Source organism: Gavialis gangeticus, unplaced genomic scaffold (assembly GCF_001723915.1).
Source record: "Gavialis gangeticus isolate Ggan-Ray unplaced genomic scaffold, GavGan_comp1, whole genome shotgun sequence".
NCBI classification, from domain to species: Eukaryota; Metazoa; Chordata; order Crocodylia; family Gavialidae; genus Gavialis; species Gavialis gangeticus.
Genome location: NW_017729003.1, coordinates 12,392,148 through 12,411,266, shown reverse-complemented (window position 1 = coordinate 12,411,266; position 19,119 = coordinate 12,392,148). Strand labels below are relative to the sequence as shown.

Genomic DNA, 19,119 nt, shown 5'->3' with positions numbered 1-19,119 from the left:
GGCTGCAGCTCCCTGCTGTAGCCACCAGGGACTGCTCGAATCATCAAAGCTCTCCAAATCTTTTCCAAAAATTCAGAGAGCTTCAAATTGATTTGGACCTTTTAATTGGTCCCCTGATTCGATTCAGAGATTTGGTCACCGAATCAGGCTGAATCTCCTCCAAATCAAATCACCACCCAAAGCTCTGCACAGCCCTAATACATACCACATGGGCAGCCTGCATGTGTGGCATGTGACAGATCAGGGAGGGGAGAGGCAGCACAGCAGCAGATAGGACAGGGAACAGAAAACAGAGCAGCAGATTGGTCGGGGGAAGGGAATTATAGTGGCATTTGGAGAGCTAATGTGGGGCTCATACATGGCATGCCTGCCAAAAAGGCTGCCCCCTACTGACCTATTTAAACATAGCTGGAAGAACCCAGTGGTAGTTCCTGCCTCCCCAAATATAACAGATAAACTCTGCCAATGGCTTTGGGAGAAATCATTTACAAACACAGTCCCTTTTTGGCACAACAGAGCCACAAGATAAATCTCACATGGGGACCAGAGTCTGTGAACTCAATTCCAGGCCATGGCCAAGCCAAGTGGTACAGTCCCGATAAGTGAAATAAAGGCTGTGTGTCACCTTTCTGCATCCTGGATTCTGGGGGTGTCTTTGGGACTGGAGCAGCTCCAGAGACTGCTCTAACTTATGCTGCCACAGAATAATCAGAGACCACTCTGGAGCTTTGCCTCCTCTGGTTGGCATCTATGCCAATGAATGCAAGTGGAGTAGAGCTCTATTGCAGGCCCTGTGGCACTGGGGAAATCTCACTGACACTGGGGGTAGTCCCCAGTAAGAAGATCCATCCCCTGTACATCCACAGAACCAGCCTATAGGAATGCAGCAAGGACTGTAAACATACACACATCACCTCTGCACAGGGCTGGCTGCTGGGTACTTACCTCATTAACGCTGACATTGTATCCAAAGAGATTTTCAATAACTGGTGGGTTATCATTAACATCCAAGATATTAACTCTTAAGATGTGATCATTTTTCTGGGGTGGTACTCCATTGTCAGATGCCTGGATCTACGGTGAAGCACAGTTGTTATTCCTGGATAGAAACTCATTGCTTGGGTCATTCCTTGGTAAAAAAAACAAAACAAGGCCCCTTCCCACAAGGTAAAAAAAAAAAAATACAAAGCCAGAAAAGAAAAAACATTACCAAAATAGGCACTGTCCAGAAAATCAAACTTGAAATTTTGATTTTTACATTAAAGGAAAATGCCTCAGTCAAATCTAAGGGATATAATGGCAGTAACTGATGGGAATAAAACTGAATTTTAAAAATATTGTGATTTCAGAGGTGACCCCTTTCTTCATTCTACTGCCAAGCAAACAATGAAATATTTGTGGCTGCTTCACACATTACAAAAAACACAGCAAATTCTATGATTCCCACTAAATGTGTTGGTGTTCCTCCTCATACAGCACTTTCTACTGTGAAAATGAACTTGCTGGGTTCTTAAACGTGTCACCTTTTCTATTTTTGTTGCTAACCAAAACCAATACAGAATGAAAAAAAACCCGGTCTATCTAGTAAGCTCTGAGCAGAGGTATTGTGGCTGCCACCTTGGAAGTGGATGAGAGAACAAATACATATCTGATTATTAGTCTTTGCCTCCTGAATTCATGAAAGGTGCTCAGTTAGTAAGGTGATGAGCACAGCATAAGGATATTCTGGGACAGACACCTGTCTGGATATAGCTGCTGTAGTACCATTTTGTGCTGCCACCTGGAAATCCAGTTTTTAAAAATTGCAGGCTGTAAATAACCACGTTACAAAAGGAGTCAATGTGCAATGATTTAAATATATCCTATAATAAAGTCTTCACAGCAAATTAAAACACTGCATCATACTATATGCCTATTTTTATACACAGATGTGCAGTATTTTGTACAAAATACATATTTTTGGTGCGGAAAATTTCCTAGAGATTGTGCTAACCAACCACAGAGTACTTCTGTAGTATCACATGAATCACAGAGTCAGAGAAAGTACAGTAATATCAAGCTTAAACCACTAAATGCAGCTTTTCATGGCACCATCAGACAAGAGGGACAGTCTCTTTGCCTGCTCCCAGAGAACAACGCATTTTGCAGAGAATGCAGCTATGATGGTGAGAAGATCCCAGTTACCCTTAAGGTGTAGCGATCCAGTAGTTCTCTGTCCAGTGGCTTAGCCACAAACACCTCTCCATAGGTATTGTTGGTGGTGTGGATCTCAAAGACATGGCCTATATTTCCTGATATCAGAGAAAAAGTCACCTGCAAAAAAGGAAATACATAATGGAATTCTGGGAATGAGGATGGAAAATGATAAGAAACACAGTCATTACAATAAAGTAAAACAAAAATGCCTAGCTCTTATACAGTGCTTCTCAGAAGATATCACAGTGCTTTACAAAGTATATCGTCTAGCAGACTGGATACCTAAGGCATAGAATAGGGAAGTGATTTGCCCAGCATCACCTGGAAAACAACTGGCAGAGCTAGGAGTTGAATTTAGGTCTCCTGAGTTTCAGATCAGTGTCCACTAGGTCATCCCACCTCCTTGAACAAAGAGTTCAATCCTTGCTAAATCTAGCTCCTGCTTCTCCTTTGGCTAAAAATCCGCTAATGAAACAGCCTCCCTTAGAGTGTTCTGGTATATGTGCTTCTAGTTGTTACCAGAACCAGAAAGCGTAACATTAATCAAAATAAGTTTTTGAAATGGTACAACAATTTTGTTGTGAAAGTTCTCAGTACTCTGGGTTTAAGAAAGTTTTTAAACTACCACATTTTCCTCATCGTTACTCTGTAAAATCAGATGCTCCAGGGTTTCAGTGATACTCTACCTAGTTGAGGCTGACATTGAGGCATAGAGATACTGAATTCAAATTCTGAATTAAATTCTGCTCTTATTGGGGCCTGATCCTACGGATACTATTTCACCTTTATTATTAGTTTTACGTAGTGCATGACAGGTGCTTTCCAAACACTACAGAAGGATATTTGCAGATGGAAGACTTCACAATTCCAAAGCATCACCTAACTTCACTAGGCTTTCACATTGCCTCTGAGATGGGCAAAAATGTATTCAGTAAGGTTATTGTGGACATACACTGCTGCAACAGAGAGCAGGATAAGGCTAATTAATTCTGTGTGAAAAGTTGCTCTAGAAGGTCAGAGCAGTTGATTAATTCTACTATTGTATTAAAGAAAATAACAAAATGGAGAGAGCTTCCTGTTTCAATCTTAATATAACTTCCCTGATGTCCATTGTGGGGTGGGACACCAACATCTGTTTTTCTGATTTTCAGACCCATTGTCACACATGGCAGTTGTCACAGCTTTTCTAGCACCAAAGGGAATTAATTTGTTATTCTTCCTCCATCACCTTTTACAGCTGCAAACCAGATTTACCCCTACCTATTACATTTGCCATTAGCCATTCCAAACTACAAGACGACCTTAAGGGTTATGGTCTTTGTAAGAGTCATAATTCATTACACTGAGTTTAGAGACACTAGAGAGGTGAGGGATTTCAAAAGCATTCACTGAGGAGGTGCTAGATACATCTGGCCTAACAAATATTAATGGGGCTTTTCAGAATCATCAGAAAAGGTTTTTGTTCTCAGGATATACAGGCATGATGCACAAAAAGCAGACACTCTGAGGCATAAATTAGGATCTAACTCCTCTACCTCACTTCCTGAAGCTGGCTCTGCTCAGAGTCCCTGGCTAGCAGTCATATGTTCACATCAATAGCCCACACATTCTCATGATGGGAAAGAAAATATTCCCTAAGAAACAGGGAGAAGCAGAATCTGTCCCCTACATTTCATCTGCTTCAGCCACCTTTCTGTGAGCCCCAATACAGTATGAAGCTGCAGAATTTTTGGTACCTGCCCATTGCTTCCAGCATCTGGGTCTCTGGCTAAGACTAATGCAATCCGCTTCCCAATGGCACAATCCTCTGGTACACTCACGGCTGAGTCCGAGGTGATGTCAAACTGCGGGCTGTTGTCATTCTCATCCAGGACAGTGATTGTTACCTGTTGAATGGTAGTCACGAGATTAATGAAGGCTATACTGAAACACAGTTCTGTACAGTCACCTTCCTGGGTGGAATGGGAGGGAGTGCCTACTGGAGTGAACCTGAGATATATGAAAAATGCCTTAATGATCATCAGCTGGCATTCCAGCTTTCCCTTCCCATATAACTGCACTTAGCTTTCAGGCTCTAGGTTACTGCAAGAACCTAGTTCTTTCCAAGTCTTGACAGCTGAAACTCGATCCATCTTAATATATAGGTCTCACTTCCCTTGTAACAGTGTGCACATGTGTGTATGTAAGACAGACAAATGGAGGGATGAAGACCAATGTAGTGCAGAAGTGAGTATGGCTTTTATCCTCTCAGTAGAAGGGGTTCTTTCTACTCAGAGCTCTCATTGCTAATACTGTCTAGCTAGATATACTATAGACCTGAGGTTGGTAACTTTGCTGTAACAGTGACCCGAATTAACACAGCTTGGTCCTCCTCAGGCTAGAGATGGCAGCTGAAGGGGGCAGTGCACCAGAGGTGGCAACTGACAGAAGGGGCCACTAGACGGTGCCATCTTGCACAATGTGCTTGGCAGGCCACACAAAATCCCTTTGCAGGCTGGATCCAGCCCACAGGCCATAGGTTGCTGCCCCTGCAATAGACCTATACCTGCCAGAGGACCCATCTCTGCTCAGCTTCCTGAAAATTCAGCTTGTGACTGATTAATCAAGTCTGCTGCACCATGCTGATTAGCGTGCTCCAGCAGCCTCCATGTCTCATGTATTCAGCGTCCCTGCACTTCAAAATGGCAGCGGGGGTACTTTAAAGTTTGTCAAATGAGCTTTAGTTAAAGTGCCCATGCTGCCATTTTGAAGTGCAGGATGCTGAATACATAAGATGCTGCAGGTGCTTTAATTAGAGTGGCTCTTAGAGCCACTTTAATTAAAATGCTCTGCCTCTCCCCCCAGAGCGTATGTAAAAACACCCTATATTCCTATAGAGATTTATACCTGTATAACTAAACTTGCAAAAACCTTTGCAGAGGTTTTTCTGGGGTGATGAATACATTTCATCTCAGTTAGGAAGGGTGATAATCCGGGCCCACTGAATGGACCCACAGTTCTCTTGTCAGGTAGGTCCAGTGCCTGAGTTCAATGCTAAGCTGTACTAAAGTGCAATCTTGCCAGATACAAAGTAATGCAAGGAGAAAGGAAGGGTGGTTAGGGAGAGGCCTAGAGCACAAGGCTCCATGATTCATGTCCCTCTGTGATTGTATTTTCATATTTACTGATGCAGAATTAAGTAGTGGCAACCACAGCAGCAACAGCAGGCAAGCATGGTGGTAGATGCAGGTGCAGCTCAGCTGCAGTTCCTAGCTTATTGAGGAGACAAGTGTCCAAGGTGCCTCTTTAGCTATAGGAAATGTTGTCATCAGATAGCAAATTAAAAGCTTATACCTTACATATAATAGGAGAGAAAGAAAGGAAGAGCATTTTTGTTCTTTAGGTTCTATTTATGAGTGCTCACATTCCCCAGGTGCAGTCTTTGTCAATGTGTTAATGTCCTGGAGGAAGCCTGAGAGGTTTATTTTGCATCAACATAGGTGATTCCATTATTGTTGTGGCTAAAAAAAGTCATAGCCAGGAGAGGAGAAAGCCTCAAGAGTAAAGTCTGCAACTGCTGAGGCAAACTCCCACCTCAGGGCACCCAACCCTCTGCCGCTTGGATTGAATGCCACTGCACCAAGTAAAGTCTGGAGTATGGAAGATGGTTTCTCAGACTCCCAGGTTCCAGAGTAACATCACTACCTGGATGGCTACAAAGAGGCCACATTTTCAGTAGGTGGAAATCTTCAGAGCTGCTACGCCTTCAATGGCATGACACTAAGTTATACCAGCCCAGGACCTGCCTCACATATACCCTCAAATATATTTAATAAAAAAAAAAAATTACCATAAGAGAATATAAAGGGTGCCTGGCTGAGCACTCACAAATAAGATGGTAAAGCTAGGGCTGCTTGAAGGTGTAAAGGTGGGAAAGAAGGTCCAGGGAGTCTCTGCCACCTCCACGTCTGAGCAGAGACAGAACAGATGTCAGTCCTTGAACCTCCAAGGCACAGGAACTAGTGCCTAGTGCCAACAGCAGTACTAAAAGTCTAACAGGAGCAGAGATGAAAGGGCCAAGTATGTGTCAGCCTCTCCTTGACTTAGCCACAGCTGGTAGAGTTGGGCCAGGGCTGGGGAGTGTATGCTACATTCTGTTAACAGGAGTAGGAGATGCATAGTGTTCCCTGGGCACTGTGTAATTGTGCTGTGATTTTCCAGGGCTGCCCCCTATGCAGGACCAGAAAAGGTCTGCACAGATATTTATGTTGTGACTATCAGAGGAAGGCAGGCAGGAGAGAAGAGAAGCACACCCAGAATTAGAAAACAAATCCTCTTACCTTCTGTTGCAGGGAAGCAGAATAGGAAACAGAAAAAAAATAATTATTAAGTTTTCCTCTTTCCTCTTAACATTTTAATGTGAGCAAGGTGCTTTTGAAAGGAGGTGTGGGGCTGGTGAAATCAGGACAGTACAGGGAGGTAAATGCACAAGTTTCCCTCCACAGCTCTGCTCATGCATCTCAGTGCTCTGAGCCAACCCTGCATAGCCACTGGAGAGGTCAGATCTTAGAGGTGAAAGGCAAAGGCTTCTATCATGATTCAGATTTGCCTATCAGTGGAAAAAACATTTATCTTTCCAACAATGAATAGACAAAGGGTTATTTACTTCAGCTGTCCCCGGCTATTGGCTCTAAAACCTCCATCTTCTCACTGCAGATTTAAACCTCATCTTGTGTAAATTTTAGACATGAACATGACACTTACAGTCCAGTGAGGAAAGCAGCTAGCACTCTGACAGCTGGGGCAAGCTTCAGTGGTGGCTTGGCTATGTTTGTTTTGGCCGAACACACATCATTTTTAGAGTCAACAGATGCACCAAAATTGAAACTACCACATTTAGTCTTGAAATGACATGTGATGTCTGGCTGAAAACAGGCCATAAGGAAATGGTCAGGAGTTCACATCTCTGGACTAGATGGCCAGGTGGTGTATGCTGGCAGAACTATAATGATTTACATGAATTGGAGACCAGGCCCACAGGTCTAATTCTCCTTTCATCCCTTTGGGTTTAGATGTTGCACCACAATGTGCAAATGTCCCACAGATGAGAGGTTGGCAACTGTTAGTTGCTACACTGACAAGCTGCTGAAAACCAGCTCTTACCTATGTGAAAACTGCTTAAAAGTGGTAACATCCAGATTCCAACCATGTTTTTTTAAGGCCAGCATTACGCTATACAGAAACTGAAAGCACAAGAGCCCATATTTATATATCTGACCTGTAACATGGAGCTTGCACACTAAGAAACTTTCTAGAGCAGTGGTTCTCAACCTTTTTAGACTCAAAGCACCTCTCAGAGGGGGCCTACTGCAGTCCACCCTCCCTGCTTGGAAGCTACACCTCTGATCATGTGGGTATAGATCACATGATAACAACCCTTCTAAGTGGCTGATGGCCAGAGCTTTGTTGCCAGCTGGGGAGGATTCCTTCCAAGAGAGAGAAATGAAAGGCTATTACAGTGCAATAAGCTTTTGTTTTGCTTGCTGCTGAGAGATGGGCTAAAGAACAACAGTGAAAACAGCCAAAATCCACTCACCACTGTAGAGTCAACTTTTGGCCCCCCATCATCTGCCACGACCGTTAAGATGTACAAATCCCCCTTCTCCCGATCCACTAGGCCTTTGACAGTGATCACACCCTGCCAGGGACAAACGGCCATGAAGATCATGAACACCCAATGCCATGCTTACTGACCAAGCAGATGGGCCACCTATTAGCTACTTACAGTGACTCCATTGATCTTGAAGAGGGACAGTGCCTGAGGGCTGGTGTTGGGGTCAAATTTATAGGTGATCTGGTTAAGGTTGTCAATGGAGCGTGCCTGGACTCGCAGCACCTCAGAGCCCATGGGGATATTTTCCATGATCACTGCTTCATATGTGGCATTTGAAAACTGCACTGCCTCATCCAGTTCATTGAGCAGGCTGACATAGACACTGCAGAAACCTTGGTTGTTGGGAGGTGCCTGGTCTGTGGCAGAGATGTTCATCAGGTAACTGGTTTTGGTCTCATAGTCCAGGTAGTCGATGGTAGTGATGAGGCCAGTGCTCTCATCAATTTCAAACTTGCCCTCAGAGCCAGACAGGATTTTATAACTCACCAGGCCTCCATTCCCTGGGGAGCAGGAACAAAATGATCAGAGGTATACTGAGTTTCCCTGAGAAACAGGCAAGGCCTAAGATACCAAAGCTTTATACAACATGGTCCGCATGCCAGAGGCCTGAAGGATGCCCCACCATACCTCAGATGGAGTAGATTACAGATGTCAGGGCAGGTTACCTCTTGCTCACATCACAGCTGGTTTTATCATTCCTTTTAGCTTTTAGATGATTTTGCCTGCAGGTTATCTAAAGGTGCTAATGAGATGGTGTGACAGCATGTCTCACCTCCCTGAGGACACATGTGAGGGAGCAGTGACAAAAAGTTCAATTGCCAAAAGACTGGGCTACATGGTCTGCTTTAAAAGGTCCCTGAATCAGAGGAACTGGACACTCTGTGCCCACTGCATTCTTATGAGAAAAAGGGAGGTGCAGATATGCCCACAAAACACAGGATACAGAGGGTGAGATCTCAGAATAGAAATACAGAGGTGGCTGCATTTTGCAGCTTAGCACGACTTCCTCACCTGTGTCTCGATCTGTTGCCCGGACAACCGCGACAGAAGTCCCAATCCCTGCAGTCTCTCGTAGCCCCAGACGGTTGTACTGCCGTTGGGTGAACACTGGCACCTCATCATTTACATCTTCTACATACACTATCACCTAGAAAAGCCCCAAAACAAACAATTAACATACCATGCCCTACCTGGAATTTTGTTTTGAAAAGCAGGAGAAAACAAGATCTATTCTGGGAGTTGCTGGTTACCATTTCTCTACAGACAAATACTGAGAGATCCTAACATGTGAGCACTCACAACTCCAAAGGACAACAGAAGAAAACAAGTGAAAATCATAACATTCCCTTATTTACTCATGCCATTCCAATAAAAATAAAAGAAAAATAGTAGCTAGGAGGTTAACAACAGCAACAACATAATTTTCCAGTGTTGTGTGTTTTTGTCAACATGCCACCAATTTTTTAACACTGTTATTAGGTTTATTTACAAAAGGAAATGTTACTTATTTATGTTATATATTATTTGACTCACAGGTTTAAATTGTACACCTGATTCCTGTGGAACCAGTAGTTTAAATTTTGGCACACTTGGATGCCAATCATTATCTTTCTGAGGCATTCCATGTATTTCATTATGTGGGAGTCACTGGGATGAGATGTAAAAAACTGAGCTCTTCTTTGTGCCCCGTAGACATTTAAGATTTTATGGGAAATTCTGTAAGTGTTGGAGTCCATTTCAATATGCAGGTCAAAACACTCTTCCCCTCCACTCCCCATGTAAGTTATGCAGAATACTGCATTTCGGTCAGCTTGATCCTGGTCATCTGCTTTGAATTGTATTGCCTGTATGTAGCTCTCAGTCCTGCAGTCAGATCCAGGCAGGTACAGTTTGCATCCACAGTGAGCCCTGTTAAAGCCTGTGGGTCTCCACACTGGTGTAGAGATTGCATGGATTCAATATCAGGGCAATAGGTCTTAAAGTATGGTGGTATCCTTCCAAGGAGGTACAGTGTTTTGCAGGTGATACCAATTATTCCTACTAGATTATGTTTTATTTAAACATGCCACTAACCAGGCATACTTATTTTCAGATAGCAGACAGAGCTGCTAACTATCAGAGACACAGCATGAAAATTTCAACAAGAAGGCAAAACAGTTGAATTCATAAAGAAGGGTAGAATTATGCACAACTAAGAAAGTAACAGGCAAATCTAGCTGAAAAGTTAAAATGCTTTTCAAAATAATGTGGTGCCCATGGGTATTTTGGTACAGTCATGCACCTCCCTTTTTTTTTTCTAACTCATAACTAAAGACATTTGGCATAAGCCTTTTCTGATGGCATGAAAAAATTCCACTTGCTGGCAATTTACTTGCTATTTTTCAGCCTAATTATGCTATGAAATGTCACAGAAAAGAGGCACCCAGAGAATTTCCCTCAGTATTTCCACCCTTGTTTGCTCAATTTTCCACCTAGGGGGTGGCTGCACTGACATAGGTGGAAATTACTGACATTTGACGCAACTGTGCTAGAAGTTTGCACTAAACCTTTCCATGCCTTTTTGTTGTTAGTGGAGATCAAGTCCTGAGTTCTTTGCTGCTTGTGCGGATTCCTTATCATCATCTCATTGTCTGCTGTACTCTGATGTACTGCCCCCTCCTTCAATACTATGGTGTAGCTCTGCTACTACCCCTTCCTTCCTCCCCTCACACTCCCAGACCTTAGTAACGTCCTCACCCTAACAGAGCTCCTCATTGGTCCTTGCTCACTGTTGTATGCTTCCACCTCCAGGACGTGGGATGAATTGCGCTCCCTGTCTAGGGGTCTTGAACCTCGCATGACCAGCCCTGTGCTGGGGTTGATCCGAAAGTTGTTATTTTCATTTCCTATTGGCAAACACAGAAATAAAACACAGTACAGTACCCATCAGGCTAGTCTGCACTTGGAAGAAGCACCATGGGATCACTACATGAAGCACAGTATACCTGGGGAAGTGAATTGGAGATCTCAGGTGAGTCATTCCTATATATAGTGCTGTAGAAGACACGAGGCCCAAGCATGCTTGAGTATCAAGCCTCAACCATACTAAACAGTATTGGGTACAGCTTTCAAAGCTAGTTTATCTTTCAGGGTTTAATTCCTATCCACACTACAGATAAACACTAAACTGCAACCATTTCTAATAGGTCTGGGCACAAGAGCCCATCTTCTTTGTAAGACTTAAATAAGACTCTAGAACAGCGGTGGCCAGCCTGTAGCATTCATGCCACAAGTTGCACGGGCATCCTCTGCCTGTGGCATGTGGCCGATCACGGAGGGAGCAGAGCAGCAGATGGGACATGGGAAGGGGATCAGAGTGGTACTTGGGAAGATGTGGGGCTAATTTGTGGCAAGCCTGCCAAAAAGGATGGTCCCTACTGCTCTAGAATGTGGTCATGAAAAATTTAAAAAGTGTGGATGCAAATTGTGCCACTTACCTAAAAAGAGCTAAAAGACATTAATGCAGACTGGGTTATAAGAGGTTAAAACTACAGTGTAATTACACTGGAATAATACTTTCTGAGAACTACCTGTTGCCACCTGTTACACTGCTCTCAGTCTCAGTGATATAGGTAGTCTTCCAGTTATGTGACATTGGTAGCTATTAGAAGTATCAAAAAAGCAGACTTACAGTAAACTGGTACAGTGCATCTGCCTGCTAAACTGCAATTACTTTAGCATAACCCACATTGTTAAAAACCAAATTCTTGCTGATGAATGTCAGAATGAATGATGAAGTTTGGCATAGAGGGGAAAGGGTGTGTCTGTTAGCTGCAGCTTATGATGTGAATAACATAGTCATATCACATGAGACCTGCAGCCTGCTCACCCAGCCAAAACAGGAGAGTGAAACTTCAGTTATCTGTGATCCCATGCTGCAAAGAGAAATCTTGACTTACCCTTGACAATCCTGTACCATACTCTTCCATTAACTCCTTCATCTGCATCTGTGGCTTGCACCTATATGAACAAAAAAATGCCAGTAAAGGCCAGTGATTTTCTGATTGTGCCCAAAGTCATTCCTTTCCTCTGCTCTCAGGCACAGCTCAAATCAGCAATCCTCAGATAAATGGAACTTCCCTAATTTTTCAAATCCTCTATGGCACAACTTATGTAGTCTCATTTCCCATTGAGTTCAGCATCACAAGGTCAACAAACTAGCCTGTCACCTCTGGAAATCTCATGAGCTGTGGTTTGAGAGCAGGCAAGCTCTCTGTTGCTCTGAACTGCACATGATAAATAAAGCGCTACTGAATTACTAAAGTGGACTCCCATTAGTAAATCACCAAATAAGGCAAATAGAAAAAAACCCATCCACTTAATCTAGGTATGCATTGGCAGTCTCTAATTGGTCAGACTGTGTCTAGGAGCAAAGCACAAAGCTCAGCCAGAGAAAAACAAAACAGGAACATTATGCAAGAAATCACATGTACACTTTCTCACCTCTCTCTCTCTTTCACACAAATGTATGCCACACCTGTCCAGTGCCCCTTGCTTAACATTAGCTCATATCATCTAAACCACAGGCAATCTGGCACAGTCTAGGTCACAGTGGAAGCAAAATAACTGTATTTCATGGGTCTGAATACCGTCTTAAGTTGAAGCTGTCTGCAAGACCAGATACTTACGTTGTGCTTGCAACAGGTTCACTGAAATGCCTCCATTCAAGGGAGCTAGGTGGTTCATAGAATTGGTAATGGGTTGAGGAGCCTTTTGCATCTGGGCTGCTAGTTCATACTGAATCTACATCAGCACTCCCTATGTGTCACCAGGATCTAACATTCCAGGAGGTCAACTTTCTAGGGGATAAGTGTCTATATCACAAAACTCTGGGCCCTAATTTTCACACTTGCTGGTTATCTAAGCAGATATGAATGGAGAGAATTGTCACTGGGATTGAACCACACTCCCATGATTAGAGTTGGTCAGATTGGAAGCAGACTGATGGAGATGCCTGGACTGCTTTTCTACATCTCATACCAAGTCCTGTGAGTATACAGATGACAACTTCCATGATTGTGACAGCAACAGTAAATTTAACAAAAAAATAACCGAGAACAGAAGTCTGGCTATACGTGCTCTGATAGCTGTGAACAAATCAATTAAAGTGTCAGGAACATAAACACTAAAGGCTCATTCAAAAATATTGTGGCTGTGAAAGATTAGCATAGAAAGAAAAAAAGGGGAGCATGGAGTGGACACTTTCCTGTTGTCTGTATCTTTCTGTAGCCAAAGCTGTAGATAGTTTAAGCCAAATCAAGCTGCTATGGCTTAACTGAGGCTGAAAATCAGAAGAGTGAGGTTCAGGAACTGCTTTCTAATGGGACAAGTGGGGCCAAACAAGTTAACTAGTCTTAAGAAAGAGCTTGATAAATTCCTGAATGGGATGATACGATATGGCTGCTTGCAATAGCAGGGGACTGGTTTTGACACTTCAAGCGTGTTTTCCAGTCCTATGTACCTGGGTTGCAATGGTGTAACCCAAAACTCCACACCAGGAGTGATGTCTATTAACATGTTTTTCAATTATCTTAAAAAGTGGGGAGAATTCATAGATAAAATAATTTAGCTAAGAGGAGAGAAGACTGCAAGGAACTGCAAAAAACCTAATTAAGATAGGGGACTGGGTGGTATGCTCACAGATTAAAGTCATAGTTGACAAGTGCAAGGTAATGCACAGCAAAAGGAATAAGTTGAATTGCTCTTGTGCATTGCCAGGGTCTCAATTAATTCTAATGCTAATTGAATAATTGCACTTAAAAAGAAGTTATTAACAGCTCAATGTCAAACTGGGGGGAAGAAGGGTTTCCAAAGTGTTTGTCTGGGGTCCGGAACAGTTCAGTATCTTCATTAATGACCTGGAGGATGGCAATGAATACATACTTAGTAACTCTACAGATGACACCAAGCTGTGTGGGGTAACAGATACTTTAGAGGCCAAAACTAAGATTCAGAAAGACCTTAATACATTGGGGAAAATGGTCAGAAATAAGAAGGATGAAACTCAGTACGGACAAGTACAAAGCACTGCACTTAAGAAGGAACAATCAACTAAATAAATACAAAATGAGCCTTCTGGCAAGGCTGCAGAACTGCTAGAAATGATCTGAGATTAGCACAGTGGGGGCCAAAATTTGGGGAGATCTGCAACAAATTAGCACCGCACACTCCCCAAGTACTATTGTGATCTCTTTCCCTGTCTGATCTGCTGCTCAGTTTTTTGCTCCCTATCTGCCCCTGTGCTGCCTGTCCCCTCCCTGGTCTGCTGCATGCCACACACGCAAACTGCCTGAGCCACTTGTGACACCCATGCCACAGGTTGGCTACTCAAAGCTGAATGCAAGTCAACAATAATCCAGTGGCAGAACAAGCTAATAGTATACTAGGAGATATCAATATAAGTGTCACATATGAATAATTAGAAGTGCTTCTTCTACTCTATTCAGTGCTGGTGAGATCCCAGTGGAGTCCTGGGTCCAATTTCAAGCATCGCACCTGAAGACAGACAGACTGGAAAGGGTCTAGTAGAGAGCAACAGAAATGTTCAGAGGTCTGGAATGCATGGCATAGGAGGACAGGCTGAAAGAACTGGGATTATATAGTGTAGAGAAGATGGGATTTCATAACAGTTTTCAAAAACAAAAAGGAATGGTAATAAATGATGTCAGTAAACTCTTTTTTGTGTCCAAAGGGGAAGGGTAAGAAGTAAATGGCAACAGGGGAGATTTAGGTTAGACAGTGGGAAGAATTTTGTCAGTATGTGGGTGGTTAGGAACCAGAACAGAGTGCCTAGAAGGGCTGTGGAATCTCCCACATTGGAAGTTTTCAAGTATAGGTTAAATAAGCATTTGCTTGGGGTGGCTTAGGCATGGATGATCCTGCCTTGAGCTGGGATTCAGATCTGATGACCTCTTGAGATCCCTTTCAGGCCTACTTTGTTATGATTCTGTTTCAGTACAGACAGTTCAATGAAAATCCCTGCTCAACACACAGCAGCTGTTGAATGATGAGCAACAGGGTAGGATCACAAGCAATATGCTAGATAATAAACCCGAAGACATTTTAAAGCTGTAGGGATTTTATATCCATGGCATGCCATCTCCTGCAATACTTAGTTCAGTTTTAGTCACACTTCTTCTATAAAGATTCTAGAGACAAGAGAGGGCGACAAAAAGGACCACTGCTGAAAAAAGACCGAAAGCAACAGGGCTGTTTTGTTTTGACATAAGATGAGTAAGAAAGTACATAATGTACATGATACAGAGGAATGAACTGTAAAAATTGTGTGCTTCTATTTACTGTTTTTGATATTAGAAAAACAAAGTAATACTCATTAACCTGAAATGTATCACATTAAAATATTACTATAATAAATAGCAATTTTTGGAATTCCTGCACGTCAACCTTTTAGTTATTAGATCTACCATAAGAACTTCATATAGATAATGGCAGCATCTATGGTTAAGATATATATAGAGGGATAGAAGTCTGCATGGCCAGGGCACAAGCAAACAAATTAGGAAGAGGGTGGCAATTAGGAAGAAATTATCCATTTAAAGGTTTCTTCTTCTGAAGCACAGGTTCCTGGACTGCATGAATCATGGGTCTGATCTAAATGACCATTCCCCTATATCCTAAAAAAACAAAGGGTTGAATGAAACATTGCCCAACACTAGGAGAAAAATAACACACTGGTACCACCTGGTGTTTCTACAGCAGACTGCAGGTTTCCCTTGCCCTGAGCACTTTCCAGGAACCCATCCTGAGAATACTTTCAGCCCTGTCTGCAGAGCTGCTATATGCAAAACTGCCTGAACCATAGCTGTTGGCAGCCTCAGAGCAGGATGACAGAACTCAGAGAACATGATTAGCTACTATCCCATACCCAGTATGAAGCAAGCTACCCTTTTTCTCCCCTTGTCCCTCCTTTTTATGGACCATCTGGAACAGATGTGAACAGCAATACAAACTACTACTTCGCAAAATGCCTGCAGTGACTACATGAACTGAAGTACAGGTCTTAAAGGAGTTTTCTCCACATAACTCTTTAGCTGCATTGCAATATAACTTTAAACTTTTAATTCTGGGTAGGCTGCATGTTCCACCTGAAAACACTGCTGAACATTCTCTTTTATGATGCAGTAGTAGATTTGCAAAAGACCCTCCTGATATAGCACTATGGAAAGGGTTGGACTTTGCCTTGTTGGAAAACAGACTAAGATCCAAATGGTCACCTTACAAGGATGTCTCAGTTCTTGGATGCCCAGCTCCAGACACCTTGGAACAGGTTTTCACTCAGAGGTGCTGAACAGGTCTGTATAATGTTAGTGGACCAATAGCATTTCTGAAAATAAGGACCTTGCTGCCTTGAATTGGACATCCAAAAGTATAGGTGCTGCTGGTTAGTGCATCCTTTGCCAATGCCTGGTTTCCCTTCTTGTATCATACTCAGACACATGTAATCCGGGTGGCAGCCCAATAGTTGCCAGGCTATAAGAGACACAGGGAGCATGGATCAGCCAGATCTGCAGCAGGCATGTAATTCTTAAATTCCTAAAAATGTCCTTCCATTGGCATTTGTGAAATCATTTGTTTTCACCAAGCTCATCCTGCTGCGCAGCCCGGCTCCTTCCTCTGCTGGAATGCTGGGTGAAGTCACAATTGAGGGCTTATAATATCACTGGAATGATTGTGAAGCAGTAGAGGCCAACCTTTTCAGCAGGTGTGCCACAGATTAGCCTTGCACCCTCCTCAAGTCCCATGGTGATCCCCTTCCTCTGCCAGATCTGCTGTTCTGCTTTCTGCTTCTTGCCTCATGCTCCCTGTCTAATCACCTGTTCCACTTTGTCTGTGCTCCCTGCCTCCTGCCCTCATTACTGCTGTGCTGCCTGTCCACTTCCTGACTGTTGTGTGCCACGTACAGAGGCTGCTTGTGCCACAGTTGCCTCCTCACCCACTACCTAGAAGATTCACAAAAATGGAAGACAGGGTGCTGAGAGGGGTGGGGGCAGAAATGGGATGGGAAGACAAAGGGCCAGATGTCGAATCCCTGATTTATGTTGAGTAGTACCTTTCTCCTCAGATAGTGCTGTATGTCATTGAAGCTACTCACGAGGCAAGCTACCAAATTCTGCTAGAGAAGATGTAATAGTATTATGACAGTACTAGTTACAGCAAACTGAAAACCAAGCTGAGAGGAAAAGATATGTTTAGCTCTACCATGTGTAATGTTAAAACCCCATTTAATGCAAAAGCCTGACGTGCAAAGGAGAAGGCTCTCTTTGTTAAAGATTCAACATTCAACTTGCTGCTGAAGTCTTGGAAACTCCCCCCGCCCCACTTCCAATTTTCTGAGGGTTTCTCTAGAGCAGCGGTTCTCAACCAGAGTGCCACAGCATCCTATATGGTGCCTTGAGACCCTTCCAAGGGTGTTGCGGGATGCTGTACAATGTTAGCACTGGTAGCTGAACAAACATGATTATTCGCAAGATAAAGGCAGATATTTCGAATAGGAATTCACAGTGTTAAAACAGTCTGAGCTGTTGTGATCTTTCTTTGCAACAGAAGAATTGCCTAGCATTTTCCTGTAGTCAAAAACAAGTGAAAACTAAGAGATGGCATTTTCCAAAGGATGTCTTGAGTCTATTGAGGGATACCTCAAGTCTAACCGCAGTTGAGAATCACTGTTCTAGCCCAAGCAGGGGAGTCAGGATGCACTAATCCTGATAGTACCCAAAATAAAGATCAGGGAAGCAGAACTTTGAAAAATATGTTAGAACTTCTTTATATCCCACAGGGAGGAAAGACGGTACAAACACATTCTCCAAGTGACCTAACAGATATGGGAGAAAAGAAAGAAAGATTATGTGGAAAGGATATTAGTAGAATGCAAAAGAAGAGGAAGAAAGTGTTTGTGAGAACAGGAATGAGTGTGCAGGAGAGAGGCCTCCCCTCCCCCTACTGCTGAGCCCACACCAGTTCCCAGAGTAACCTGAAGGCTGGATTCAATGAATAGAGGCCAGCAGGCAGACTGTACCATTCTGTCTTTCAGCAGGGGAAGGTGAGAGCTAACAGAGGCACATGCTGCACCGAGAATACCAGTTCCATCCTAAATCCCGTCCGGAGAGAGACCATCTCCAAGCCCTGGAAAGAATCCTAGCCCAAGGAATAACCAAAGTGTGTAGCTTCTAGAGCACAGGAGTGCTTTAAGGTTGGTGGGTGCTTTTATGTTACTCAAACTTTGTCTGTTCTTGCTAGCCCCAGCCCCTAGCTACCATTTTCCCCCAGCCCACCTTCCCCTCACTCCACCCCCAAGTAGTGAAGGGCTGGAAGGCATGGGAGCACAGGCATTGAGAAAGGAGATGCCCCCTGGAAATCTGGAGTAAGTGAGAGCCAGGGGAAGAGATGCAACTGCCTGGGATTGTCCTGGAAACATACCAGCAGCTGCAGGAGCAGGCGGGGGGAAACCAACCAACTGATGATCTGCACTAAGTCTGAAGAAGTGCTCGGCAGCCTGTGGTAGCGGGCTTACACAGCTCTTCCTGGGGACAGCTTCTAAGGAAAAGGTCAGTGCAGTGAATTCCTTTTCATCAAGACACCTTGTCTCCTGCTCCCACTGTTAAAAGGCTCACTGCTGGGGATGGGATCTGGTCTGGGATAGTCCTGAAATAAGGTTATTGCAGCCAAACTTGGTGTATTCATGGTCACTATCCTGTTATCCTGTTTGAGGTATCCCAGTGTGGGAGGGCTAGACCTGCATGAATGTACTACTTGGCTAAGTAGTCAAAAAGCCCCAAGGTGAATCAATTCCATCTTTGCAGGTTAGTATAAACTGCATAGAATTGGACTAATAAACCAGTGAAGCATTCACTTTTGATTCCATAAATGCTGCCACATGCCTGCAGTGGCTCAGGCCAGAAGGGGGGCAAAGGGGGTGCTAGAGCATGCCTCCCTGCTCAGCTGGAGCAGACAGCTTGAGCCAAGGCTGGCCAACCCACCTTGCGGGGTGGGGGGGGGTGTTGCAGGGGAGGTGCATCCTTAGATTCTGGGGGACTGTGAGCTAACTTGAATCTGGAGGGGATCTGGGACAGAAGTTCAACAAACATTTAACCTAAATCAGTTAAGTCTGTTACTACATCCATTCAGATTTATCTTAAACTGGTTTTGGCCATTTTGAAAGTGGTTTATATGCACTGAACTTCTGTTCTGTTACAGATTTGAATCGGTTTTCG

At 43.5% G+C, this 19,119-nt stretch overlaps 1 protein-coding gene across 1 annotated transcript in view; it reads right to left on the bottom strand.

The window, feature by feature from the left end:
- Positions 1 to 19,119, bottom strand: part of CDH23 (cadherin related 23) — a 626,459-nt gene that overhangs the window by 113,688 nt on the left and 493,652 nt on the right. The window contains exons 28-35 of the mRNA XM_019507822.1: positions 11,788 to 11,848; positions 10,586 to 10,734; positions 8,861 to 8,996; positions 7,961 to 8,349; positions 7,772 to 7,873; positions 3,933 to 4,082; positions 2,185 to 2,313; positions 946 to 1,074 (exon numbers count right to left, since the gene is read on the bottom strand). Of these exons, the coding sequence (XP_019363367.1) occupies positions 946 to 1,074; positions 2,185 to 2,313; positions 3,933 to 4,082; positions 7,772 to 7,873; positions 7,961 to 8,349; positions 8,861 to 8,996; positions 10,586 to 10,734; positions 11,788 to 11,848 (1,245 nt within the window). The remainder of the gene's footprint in view (positions 1 to 945; positions 1,075 to 2,184; positions 2,314 to 3,932; positions 4,083 to 7,771; positions 7,874 to 7,960; positions 8,350 to 8,860; positions 8,997 to 10,585; positions 10,735 to 11,787; positions 11,849 to 19,119) is intronic.